The 10962-nt window shown below is 46.6% G+C and overlaps 1 protein-coding gene across 1 annotated transcript in view; it reads left to right on the top strand.

The window, feature by feature from the left end:
- Nucleotides 1–4683: 4683 nt before the first annotated feature.
- Nucleotides 4684–10962, top strand: part of SCN8A (sodium channel, voltage gated, type VIII, alpha subunit) — a 39556-nt gene continuing 33277 nt past the window's right edge. The window contains exon 1 of the mRNA XM_010075099.1: nucleotides 4684–4959. Within this exon, the coding sequence (XP_010073401.1) occupies nucleotides 4684–4959 (276 nt within the window). The remainder of the gene's footprint in view (nucleotides 4960–10962) is intronic.

Raw genomic sequence — 10962 nt, 5'->3', positions numbered from 1 at the left:
GCCGGGGCCGCTCCCGCCGTTCTACGCCCTCACGGCACCGGGGTCCCACCCGGGGCTTGTCACCGTCCGTTGGCCCGTTGTTTCTCGGCGTTTTTCGGGAGCAGGGCGCCGTTATGTAAAGTTGGTGGAGCTGTCGGTAATCTATAAATAGGCTCCGGCGCTGTAAAGCGACAGGAGAGGAGTTAATGCATTTTAGAGTAATAAACAGACGGTCAGTGCTCGTAGCAGCACTCCGTAATGCAGTTTTTCTTACAAGTGAAATGCAAGGCCTCGCAGAGCTTGGCTAGGTGTGTTTTGCATCTGCTGTGTGTTTAGAAAGTCCCTTTTCTTAGATTCAGTGGTGTTGAAATAAAATAACTGACAGCGTGACTGAAGGGCTGCTTGATCCTTTTTTACATGTTTCAGCACTTCTACAGTGTCATTCATCCTGGTGAAAGGACCTGGACCTATTAAAAATAATTTCACCGGTTATATAAGCTCATACGGATGGCTTATATCTAGATCATGGTATAGATGTTGTACTGCTCTGTGGAGCAAGTATCATTATGTGACATTTTGTGAACAGAGGGGGAAAGCTAGGTTTCTAATAAACAGAAGAGAGAGTGATTGCATGTTGCAAGAAGTTGAGCATGGATGTGCTTTCATTCTCAGTGAAAGGAGGTGAAATAAAGTAGAAACCAAGTCAGTGTCGAGTGAAAATAAAGTAGCTTGAAAATCTAAACTGGGGTATCATCTTCCTCCTTTTTGCTGTTATGTTTGCATTCACTGCTGGGTTTGCTTGCCTTGTTTAGCACGCTTTGTCATTAAAATGAACAGGTAGGGCTTTACGTGTCAATCGGTCCGTGTTTTTCAATGACTGGAGGCGCGATCGGCCCCAGAGGCTGTATGTGACTCCGGGGCATGCCATGTTCATGCTGTCACGTGATTTCCATTCACTATCGATCGCCTTCCTCCGGAAGCGGCTGCAGCTGCCATTGACATCAACAAATACATCAGGATCAATAATTTATTGTTGTGTTCAAAGAAATGGTTCAGATTAAAGGAGGTGCGGTAAAATAACAAAACAAAAGCCCTAGAGCTGAGAATGAGCACAGGGAAAATAATTTAAGGAACCACAGAGGGGAAATTGCATATGATGGCTTATGCTAGAGGTAGGAGAGCAGAGAGCTTGTCATCGTTGGACTATTGGCTTGAATCTAGCGGAGTTCAGAAATAATTAAATGCTCCAACTTTCCCCCTTATGCCCTATTGTTCCACTTCTGTGTGGAGTGGACAGTTGCCAACCTGGAGAACACAAATAAAGGTGAGGTGGCTTAGTGCTGCAGAAGTGTGTTAAAAATCCTCCGTGACATTAGCTCAGACTGCAGACTGGCTTTTCACGCTTCCCATTATCTTCTGTCTTAGGAAAGACTCTCTTTAAGTACTGTGCCAAAGTTAGAGTAACTTCTGCCTTCTCTTCCCTCACTTTTGTCATGTAACAATTCTTTGTTCGCAAGTTAGGCTTTAAAAGGCGAAGTCGAGGTGCTGCCCTTCAGCTTGCTCAGTCTGTACGAAGGTTCCCGGGTGATACTGGTGATAACTGCAAGTCAGCTTTGAGTAACGGCTAACGGGGAACTGGAGAGCCGGGGGTCGCTATTTTTAGTTCTTGTAACTTAGTGATGTGACAGAAGTCACGCTGGTAGGGATAGAAGAAGCCTACAGTGCTAGATCTTTAGTTTCTCTGGTTTTTATTAAAGCATCTTGAAATATGAATATGTTTTATAATATTTTTCTGTTGCTTTTGTGCTTCTCTCTCCTCCCTACATTTCTGTTCTTTTTTTTTTTTACCTTTAGAGGTGTGTGTTCAAGTTCCGTTCTGCCACAGCTGTTTCCAGAGCAGAACCACTTTCTTGCCCTGTCCGGAGCCTGCCCTTGAGCTCTGCTTAGAGTCGAGTGCCCGGGAAACTTCTGCAGTATTTTCCATAGGGTGGGGAAAATACCCAGCAACAAAACAACAAATATTGCTTGAAAGTGAAAATATTTCCTCTTCCTTCTGCTTTATAGCATCAGATGTGACATGGGAGATTTTCTAAGGGCAAGGTTCCTCTCCTGCGTCTCGGCCAGCTGCATTCCTCTCCCTTTTCATTGAGAAAATTGTCTTGTTGTAGACACGCAGAATTTACTGCAGATGGAGAGGATCGGCGAGTGCTTCTGAAGGCCGTTTCCAGCCACAGATTTCCTCATGCATGGATATTTTGGTTTGGCATGGAGTTTCTGAGGCTCTCGTGCAGTAGAATTTCAGAGGACTGTTCATCTACACTGTTTTCCTTTCTGCCCCAACGCTGCATGTTCAAATCAAAAGCCACGTGTGTCTGTGTGGGTTATAGAAAAATCCATCTAGAAGGGCTCTCCCTCGAAGGAACTGAAAGACGTACTGTGAATAACTAAAACTTGCAAATTAATAAGTGAAGAAAAGTATTAAAGCAAAGATATTGCCTCAAAAGTGTTTTTAAATTTATTTTGACAATCAGCCTGAATAATTTATTAGAATATTTCATAATGCACCAGTAAATGGACTGCTGGGAACATTTAGAAAAAATAATTAAGTCTTAGCAACTGAACACCTCAACACGGCATTTTTTCTAGCGTGAAATCTCTGATTTTTGAAAAATGTGTGTGCAGACAGACGATCTGCCCCTGGGGAGTTCTGTCTCAGGTGCAAACTTGGCTGCGCTGGGTGCAGGGAGGTTTCTGAAACTTCTTTTTACTTAAATCCTGAGATCTTCAGGGTGAAGATAATTTAATATTTGTTCTTTCAGTCAACACGTGGACTAATTTTAGTGAAGGTCTTTAAGCAGTAGTTTTATTTTTAAAAAAATCATTAGATAACGCCTGGTGTTCTTTGAATACCCTCAAGTAACAAATTAAATGCACAGAAAGGGAAAGGAAAGGCTCTGCGCCGTCACCGGCGCCTGGAGAGCTTGGTGGGGCTGTGAGGTGTTCCAAACTCTTTGCCTGTATGGGTTTTTATTTTTTTAATAAAACGATCTGTCTGAAATATTCTGGGTAGTTATGTCAGCATACGCTGGGTAAAGGTAAAGATGAGGGGTTGGCTGTTGGAGCTGCAAAGTGTCATAAGAACGTGTGATGCTGTGCTGGCAAAGGTGTAAAGCCTGCTCTGTGGGGCTGATTGAAGGAATCCAACAAACATCCCATTCCCATCCTTTCCGTTTACATCCTGGCTTTGTCCATTATCTTCATATGGGCTAATTTACTGGGAAAACAAATGAAGTCAGGAGAGGCAAGAACTCCCCACGAAAGCCCCGGGTCACTGTTACGTGTTGATATCAAGCAACAACCCCGTGAGTAGGTACCAAATGGTGAAACGAAAGCGATCGCTGCTTGTAACGTCGGCAGCCGCCCAGTCTGCACCACGTGTGACAAGGGGCACGAGGCAAACTTGTGCTTTATTGGTACGGCGTCAAATCTTGATTTGTTAATGCGCAGGATCTTTGCAAAACCATGGGGATGTACCACATTTGGGGGAGCGTTTGGGGGTTTTTTGTTGGTTTGGCTTGGTTTTGGTTTTTAAATGGCCGCTTTGCAGATGAGTTGGTTGCTTCCAGTTGCCGGTTGTGTGGTTGTGCGTACAAATCAGGCATTCTTTTGGACCTTCATTTTTTTCCCTTTTTTATGCTGTGTCCCTGAGCTACTTTGGTTTCTAAATTCAGGCCTTACATATTTATCTGTGCCATCCAATTAGACCACATCCCCAATGCTGCCATATAGTTTCACAGTATGTGGGAAATTTGGTAATTAAATGCATGCAAATGCTGCAAGAATAGAATAAATTATTTTTTTTCTTAATATCAGCTGGCTATTCAGTGATGATTCTAGAAATAATGTGACCAAGATGTTGGCTTTTCTCTCCTCTTCTTGCCATCTTTTCCAAGTCTTGATTGTTATTACTCTAGAAATACCCGGTTGGGTTTATATGGAAAGAGTCCCAGCCCAGGCTGCAGCTCAGCATACCCCCGCGTGTTGGCCGCTGTGTAAACCCCAAGTTACTCCTCCTTCGTGTTGTAGTGAGGGAGTGCTTTGCCAAACGCCGTGTGAGCCGTGCCCAGCCCTTTTCAGACAGGGCTGAGCACCTTGTCCCGACCCTGGGAGCAGAGCTGACTTGGAGTTTTTGTCTAATAACCAGTTTACTAGAGAGCAATGATGGGTGGAATCATTTTTGCAGGAAAATCCTGGTTTTAATAAAGCTGCTTTTCAGACCAGTTTGTGTAGGTTAGAGTAGAGGTTGTGTTCAGGAGACACCCCAACCAGGAGATGCGTCAGGCGGCTGTCGGAGATCCAGGTCCACGCACCGTTTCTGCTTGTGGCGTCAAACCTGGGGGAAGCGGCGCGATGGGAAGGGACGGGCAGGTTCCCCGGTGCCCGGCGATGGTGTGCATCGTGTACAATGCTTCCAAAATATTGTCCAATCAGGCCTGTAGCTGGTGTGGGGACTGGAAAGCGGCGGGTGTGCTTGCCTCACTCGGTGAGGACTCAGAGCAGCGTTGCCTTTGGCTGTTGGATGCTGTGTGCTTGCCTGTCTGGTTTTGCGGTGCCTGACTTTGTTCTGCCTGTGCTGTTTGCTCCCTGCAGAGCTGACCTGTCCGGGGTGCAACATCACTAAAGAAGCTGCTGCAGGATGAAAAGATGGCAGCACGGCTGCTCGCACCACCGGGCCCCGATAGTTTTAAACCCTTCACTCCGGAGTCTCTGGCTAACATTGAGAAACACATCGCAGAATTAAAAAAGAAGCAACGGCCAAAGCAAGACAGCAGCCACCGGGACGACGATGAAGACAGCAAACCAAAACCAAACAGTGACCTTGAGGCGGGGAAGAATTTGCCTTTCATCTACGGGGACATCCCAAAAGGCCTGGTTGCTGTACCACTGGAGGACTTTGACCCTTATTATATGACCCAGAAAGTGAGTCTGCAAGAAAGAAGTCGCTAAACCGCCTTTTTCTCGGGAAATTGCAGGTTTGGGTATGGTTTAAACAGAAGACGAAGAATGGGGTCTTTGGTTGGGGCTTGTTGGTTTGGTTTGTTACATGTTTTTCTTTGAGGTTTAATGGAAATTATGATGATCAATCTTTAAGCACCTGCTTGGATGGAGTTAGGAGAACAAGGTCTGGAAACTAAAAATAGCTGACGTTGTGCTAATGTGCCAATTTGAACCATGAGGGCAAAAAGAAGAATTTAATTGAGGCGTAACGGTAATGTTTTTAAGCGCGTATTTCATTACTTGCATGGAATTCAGTCTGAATTTGATGGTTATGAAGCAGGGGGATATAGAATCATGACAAAAAAAGCAAGAGAAACTAATTAACTCACTTTCATCTTCATAATTTTTATTTTTAAAAATATTTGTCTGTGGAATGAAGGTGATATGGCATTTATGGGTGCCCAGATGTATTCCGAAATGAAGCGGTGTCGGGAGGGACGTGGTAAACAAACTGCTGGAAATGGAGGGGAGGGATCTTCTAGGGGGGAAAAAAGGAAGAACGTGATCACGGGTTTTCTTAGGAGGCTAAACAACTTTAAACTGAGGTTCTTTTCTGCTGTTTAATTTCATTGCTTTCTTTGATATAATTTGAATTTGGATAAGCTGAGAGGATTACCCTCTATAACTCCGGCTTAGCTGTGCCGCTTGAGAACCTGGAGGTTTGACCGTATGTGTGACCAAAGTTGTGATGTAACCGTTCAAAATTTGGGCAGAATGGCTGTCCTGTAGCCAGTAAGTTGTCACGAATTCCAGAATGTTGGGGCAGACTTTTCTTGCCACGCTCAGGAGCGATTCTGCGACCGGCCGGGCATTATTCACCTGAAATCCACTGAATTTGCTGCTAACGTTGGGTAGAACTGATCCTTTTTTTTCTGCATCTACACTCAGGAATTTGCTGCTTATTTGTTGTGTCAGCGGTGGTAGGAGCAGTGCCAGCTCGGGACGGGGTTCCAAGCCCGGTGGTTTGTGTCTGTGTTGGACACCGGGCAGGTGGGTGTTCAGGGGGAGTTTGTGCTTAAGGAAAAGTCCTGAGAGCTGCTGCTGCTGGTAGGAAGGTAGCTTGCCTTGGCCCTCAGAAGTATTTTCTCTTTCTTAAACAAATATTTTGTCTTTGTTAAAAAAATCTGATGGTTTTGGTGTGGGCAGGATCTGAAAAGAGACCTGTGGCTGAAGAGCAGTTCCAGGATCTGCGTCGCGGTGTGCGGCCACCGGCACCCAGCTGGAAATGTCGCTGCAAATCCGAGCGGGAGTGGTTTGTGCCCTCCTTGTGTTCGTGTCGCTGAGCGGATGGTGTCTGTGGGAGAACTGGACTGTGTTCTTTCTACCCGAAACAGGAGAGCGGTGCTGACAGGGCGGTGGCACTGCCGTGGCCTGGACATGGGCAAAGGCTCCTGGGTTGTCCCGATGTTCCCCCAGAAACAGGAGGCAGAGGGGAACCCCGTCAGCCCTCACGCCTTACCAGTCTCCGTATTTGCATCCCAACACAATGCTATTAATAAATCTTTCATTTTTAGAGCGAAAAAAGCCCCATTCCCAATGTCGAAGGTATCTGTCGTGTCTCCAGAAGAGAGCCGTGCATTTCCGCGTGTCACCGTGCAGCGTTCCTGCTCTCTCGGCGTGCCTGCCGCGCGGAAACGGGAGCTCTCCACGGAGCTGGAGCAGCTACAGATGGAAGAGAAGGTTCTGGAGATAAACTCGCACACCCCTGCCAACCTCAGACTTGCTGTGAAGAGAGCCTCGCTCTTCCCATAAACACTGGATTTCCATTTTACTGGCTCGGTTTCTTTCCCATCCTCTTCACTATGGCGCTCGCTTAGGTGTGTGTTTCAAATAGTCAGCGACTTCCCACAAAGAATTTTTCTTTGAGGCCATGAGAAAAGGCCCTTCTCTGAATCATCGGGAATTGCGAATCTGCTCGAATCATGGGAAGTTTTCCAAGATTTTTTTTTTTTTTCCCCTCCTCTCCAGCATTTGCCAGAAGGCTTTGCATCATAGGTTTTTTCTTTTCAAGCTAGCCGTACAGCATGCATAGGAACAAATCAGCTGGTTGCTTTTCCTTGCAGTAGGACGCTGTGATCTTGGTTTCTCTAAGGAAATTGAAGCTGCATTTTGACTGAGAAGCTGAACTTCCCAGTGGCCTGTTAACTGATATTTAAAGGAGAAACAGCGTGACCTAGAAACAGAACCGTGGTACAAGGAGTCGAAAGTCCCAGCCCTGCAAGCGATGGTTTTGTCCGAGCTACTTCTCTTTTCTCTGCTCAGTTTCATTTTGTAAAATGGGAATAATGTCTCTTAGGAGAATCAGGAAAGTCCCTTTGCTCACAGGTAGCAGATTTTGGTGCTAATTTCGCTCCTTTTTGTCCTTATGTAAGTACCAGAGAGAATTTTTTCATGATTCTTTGTTTAGCAAATAGTCATCACCTTCCAATTCCTGGCCCGAAGCACAAGGTAGGAGCACTCCTTGCCCATGGTATTTGTTGTGGAAACCTGAGACATTTCAAATAAAAAAACTCGAAGGCAGGTAGGTTAACTTCCTTGTTTACACGTGCAAACAAAGTTCAGGAAAGCTGCCTGTCCGAGCGTCCCTAGCAATGAGAGCAGAGCAGCCGATTGCCTCATGGTCTTGTCTTCCCTCAGTGTTTGCTTAAGGAAGAGGTAAGAACCGTCATCCTCCTTTATTTCCACACCCTTCTTAGTATTTCTTCATTTTTTATGTTTTTCCATCTTTTAGAGCTCTCTGTCCTTCTCTTCCATTTCTGGCCCAGGCTATCGCTCCTACTGAACAACTCCTCGCCCCGTTCTTTCCCGTTGAAGGGGACTTTTGCCAGGTTGTGTTTTTTTTCCTCAACTAACTTCCATTTCGCCCAGTATGAATCTCATACTTGCTACAGAACAAGGCCAAGGTGCTCATGCTCCTGCAGCAGCTTCTTTTATGAGGCAGAAGGTCCCTGAATATTCTGGGAATTGAGGCCATTGATAAGCTCAGGTGAATTGACTTCAATGGAAAAATCAACCCTATGGTTGTAGAAGACTGTCCGTGCATCCGTGAACATCTGAGGCGAGCGTGGGACTGCCCGAGGTCACCTATAGCTTGCGACCGAGCACCTGAGGATCCTCCTGGTGCGTGTGTGCCAACGGAGTGACTTGCAACTTCATCAAGTCACATGCAGGGTTTGGAAACCGCTAGCGTGTGCTTCGAGGAGCCTTCGCTTACGGCTTCCGCAGGGCAAGGTGACGGCCCTGCAAGGTCGCTCTGCCGTTGAGAGGTTTGGCATTTCAGTGAAGTCACTGAAACAGAGGGAAGGATCCGGACCATCGCAAAAAATCAGCCTTTTATCCTTCTTTCCAAAAGCTAACTACCTTTTCCTGATCTTGAGTGTTTCATGTTATTTTTTTTACTTCATCTCTCCTTCAGATTTAAAGGGAGCAGGAAAAGTCCGTGTCCCCTTCCTAGCTCTCCTCCCTGCTGTCGTGGCAGAATAAAGAAAGCAGAGTGTAACCCATGTCCGGCGTCTTCTCCAGCCCTCCTGGGTGTGGGGTGGAAGGCAGGGTTTAGCGGAGTTGTTGGTGAGACGCCAGCAAATGGCACTGCTTGCATCCAGCCCCAGGTGCTGCCGTAGAAGGGAGCAGGAAAAGTCCGTGTCCCCTTCCTAGCTCTCCTCCCTGCTGTCGTGGCAGAATAAAGAAAGCAGAGTGTAACCCATGTCCGGCGTCTTCTCCAGCCCTCCTGGGTGTGGGGTGGAAGGCAGGGTTTAGCGGAGTTGTTGGTGAGACGCCAGCAAATGGCACTGCTTGCATCCAGCCCCAGGTGCTGCCGTAGTGAGCGGAGCTTTCACGCTGCCAGCAGAGTGTGGCACGGACCGGGAGGCGAGAAAATCTCTGCTGCAGTCACCTAAATAGCTGCAGCCCACTGGTGACGAGTGGAAGGACGGAGAATCGTTTCCGCTTCTGAGGCAGAATGAATTTCCTTACGTAGGCAGATCATGATGTCGGTGAAACTTAAATCCAGATCCGTTTCTCAAGAAGTTGAACAATATTTATTTTTTAAAAGATCTCTATAAGGGATGTTTTGATACATTGAAAAAAAATAAGGGATGTTTTGATACATTAAAAAAAAAAAAAAAAAGAAAAGTCAAGGGTTTTTGCTGTGTTGGGCTTGAACCAAGAGATTAAAGCCAGAGCAAAATGTGGCAGATACTTCTTCCCCCCGTAAGCTTTTCAGTGGTGAAGAATAAGTTACTAAGAAAGAACAAATTTATCCCTTCTTGGTGAGCATGGAAAAATAACTAGTGAATAATGTGTTTTCTGCATTAGGAAGTACACCTCTAGGAGCCAAAACTGGCTTGAAAAATATTTTGCTTTGACGTTTTGTTCTGTACACACTTCTTCAGCCAACCGGGGGCCAGAGTTCCCCGTGAATCCATCCTGGAAATCGCTGTGTTCAGGTAACTGGCTCAGGGTGTCCTCGGAACGTCGTCGCTCTCTCTCGCTTAGCGTTGAGAGGAAGGCAGTCATCGCCGCTGCAGGGACGTGGTTCCATATGTTCTTGGGCTGTTCATAAAGCTGTTTTCTTCTTCAGCCTCCTGCCCACTCCTCCCTTTGCAGCCATTGCAGGAATGAGCGTAAAACCCGCACGAAGCAGGAGTCTCTTAAAGCTTCCTATCACTGGGACGTTGCCATCCCTCGGTCGGTTCTGTCCCGCTCTCCAGCATGGCTTCTGCAATGCGCCGTTCTGCAGATTGGTTTCGAGAAGACCCAGCTTTTGGGATCTTACTTCATTTTCCATGAGAGCTATTTCTCAGGTTTCCTAAAGCGTGGATTCCCAGGCAGCTTCGAAGCGGACAGAGCCTTTTTCACAACTTTTTAACGACAAACTGAGACTTCAGAAAGTTCAGCCGGGCTCCATCTCGTAGAAGACGGCAGCGAAAGGCCTCCTCCAGGTATCGCCTTTCTCTGAGTTCCGAGCTGTGCCTCAGCAGATCTTAAAAAAGGGCTTAAGGATGTTCTTGGACCTGCACCAGCAAACGTTTTAAGAGCGTGCAGCCATTTTGAAATTCACTTTTAATATGTCAGCAGCATAAAGAGAAACTAAGATAAGGTTTTAAATTGCCAAACGCTCTCTGGCTTCTGTGCTCTTCTTTCTATTGGCGAGGCCAAGCGGAGATTCACCCAGGATAAGATGCGCAGGGGAACCGAAGCAGCGGGTCCTGGAACCATCGGGGTCGATGAGCAGGCTGGAATGTACGGCGCAGTATTCTTGTACTGAGAGGCCCAGTTCTGATGGGCTTTATAGCCAGGAATAATTTCAGCAAGCATTATGGTCTAAAAAGAGCAAGCTGGGCAGAGGAGGCAAGAGAAAACAAGGAGCAGAGGAGGGAAGAGAAAATAAAATCACGCCTCCGCAGTGATTTTTCCCATCTGGAAATGGAAGTGTAATGAAACTGAGCCACCTCGTAGAGCCACTCCATGGGGTTTGGGGAATTCCTGGCGTTGTCCAGCTCGTCTTGTGCCCACGTGACGTTCAGCACAGTCACCTCGGAGATTTCATGGCTCGAAAGATGTGATAGAGTTGAAAACTCAGTGCTAGGGACGCAGCCGAAGCCGTGAGCGTGTCGGTGTGATGGGCGTCCTGCTCCAAAGCCTCTGCAGGGGACAGCAAAAGGAGATTTAAAAGTGAATGGTGTGTGAGTCTTGAAAAGTGTTTGGTGTCCGCGAAGGAGAGACAACGGGTTCTTAAATGGGGTGTCCCTCGACCACTCTGTAATCTGCAATTTTGACAAACTTGGGGCCTTTTAGGATATTGTTACGCGCCAAGGTGATCTGTTCATTAATTCTCGATGCTGCGATTTAAGAGCTGGCCAGGGTTGTCGTTAAAGCGCTTTTCTTGGGAGATGCATTAGTGGTTATGCTAACTAATCTTTCTCA

This window comes from Pterocles gutturalis, unplaced genomic scaffold, assembly GCF_000699245.1.
Source record: "Pterocles gutturalis isolate BGI_N339 unplaced genomic scaffold, ASM69924v1 scaffold6957, whole genome shotgun sequence".
NCBI lineage: Eukaryota > Metazoa > Chordata > Aves > Pterocliformes > Pteroclidae > Pterocles > Pterocles gutturalis.
Note: the sequence above shows the minus strand (reverse complement) of the source record. Positions and strands in the feature narration are given on the sequence as shown.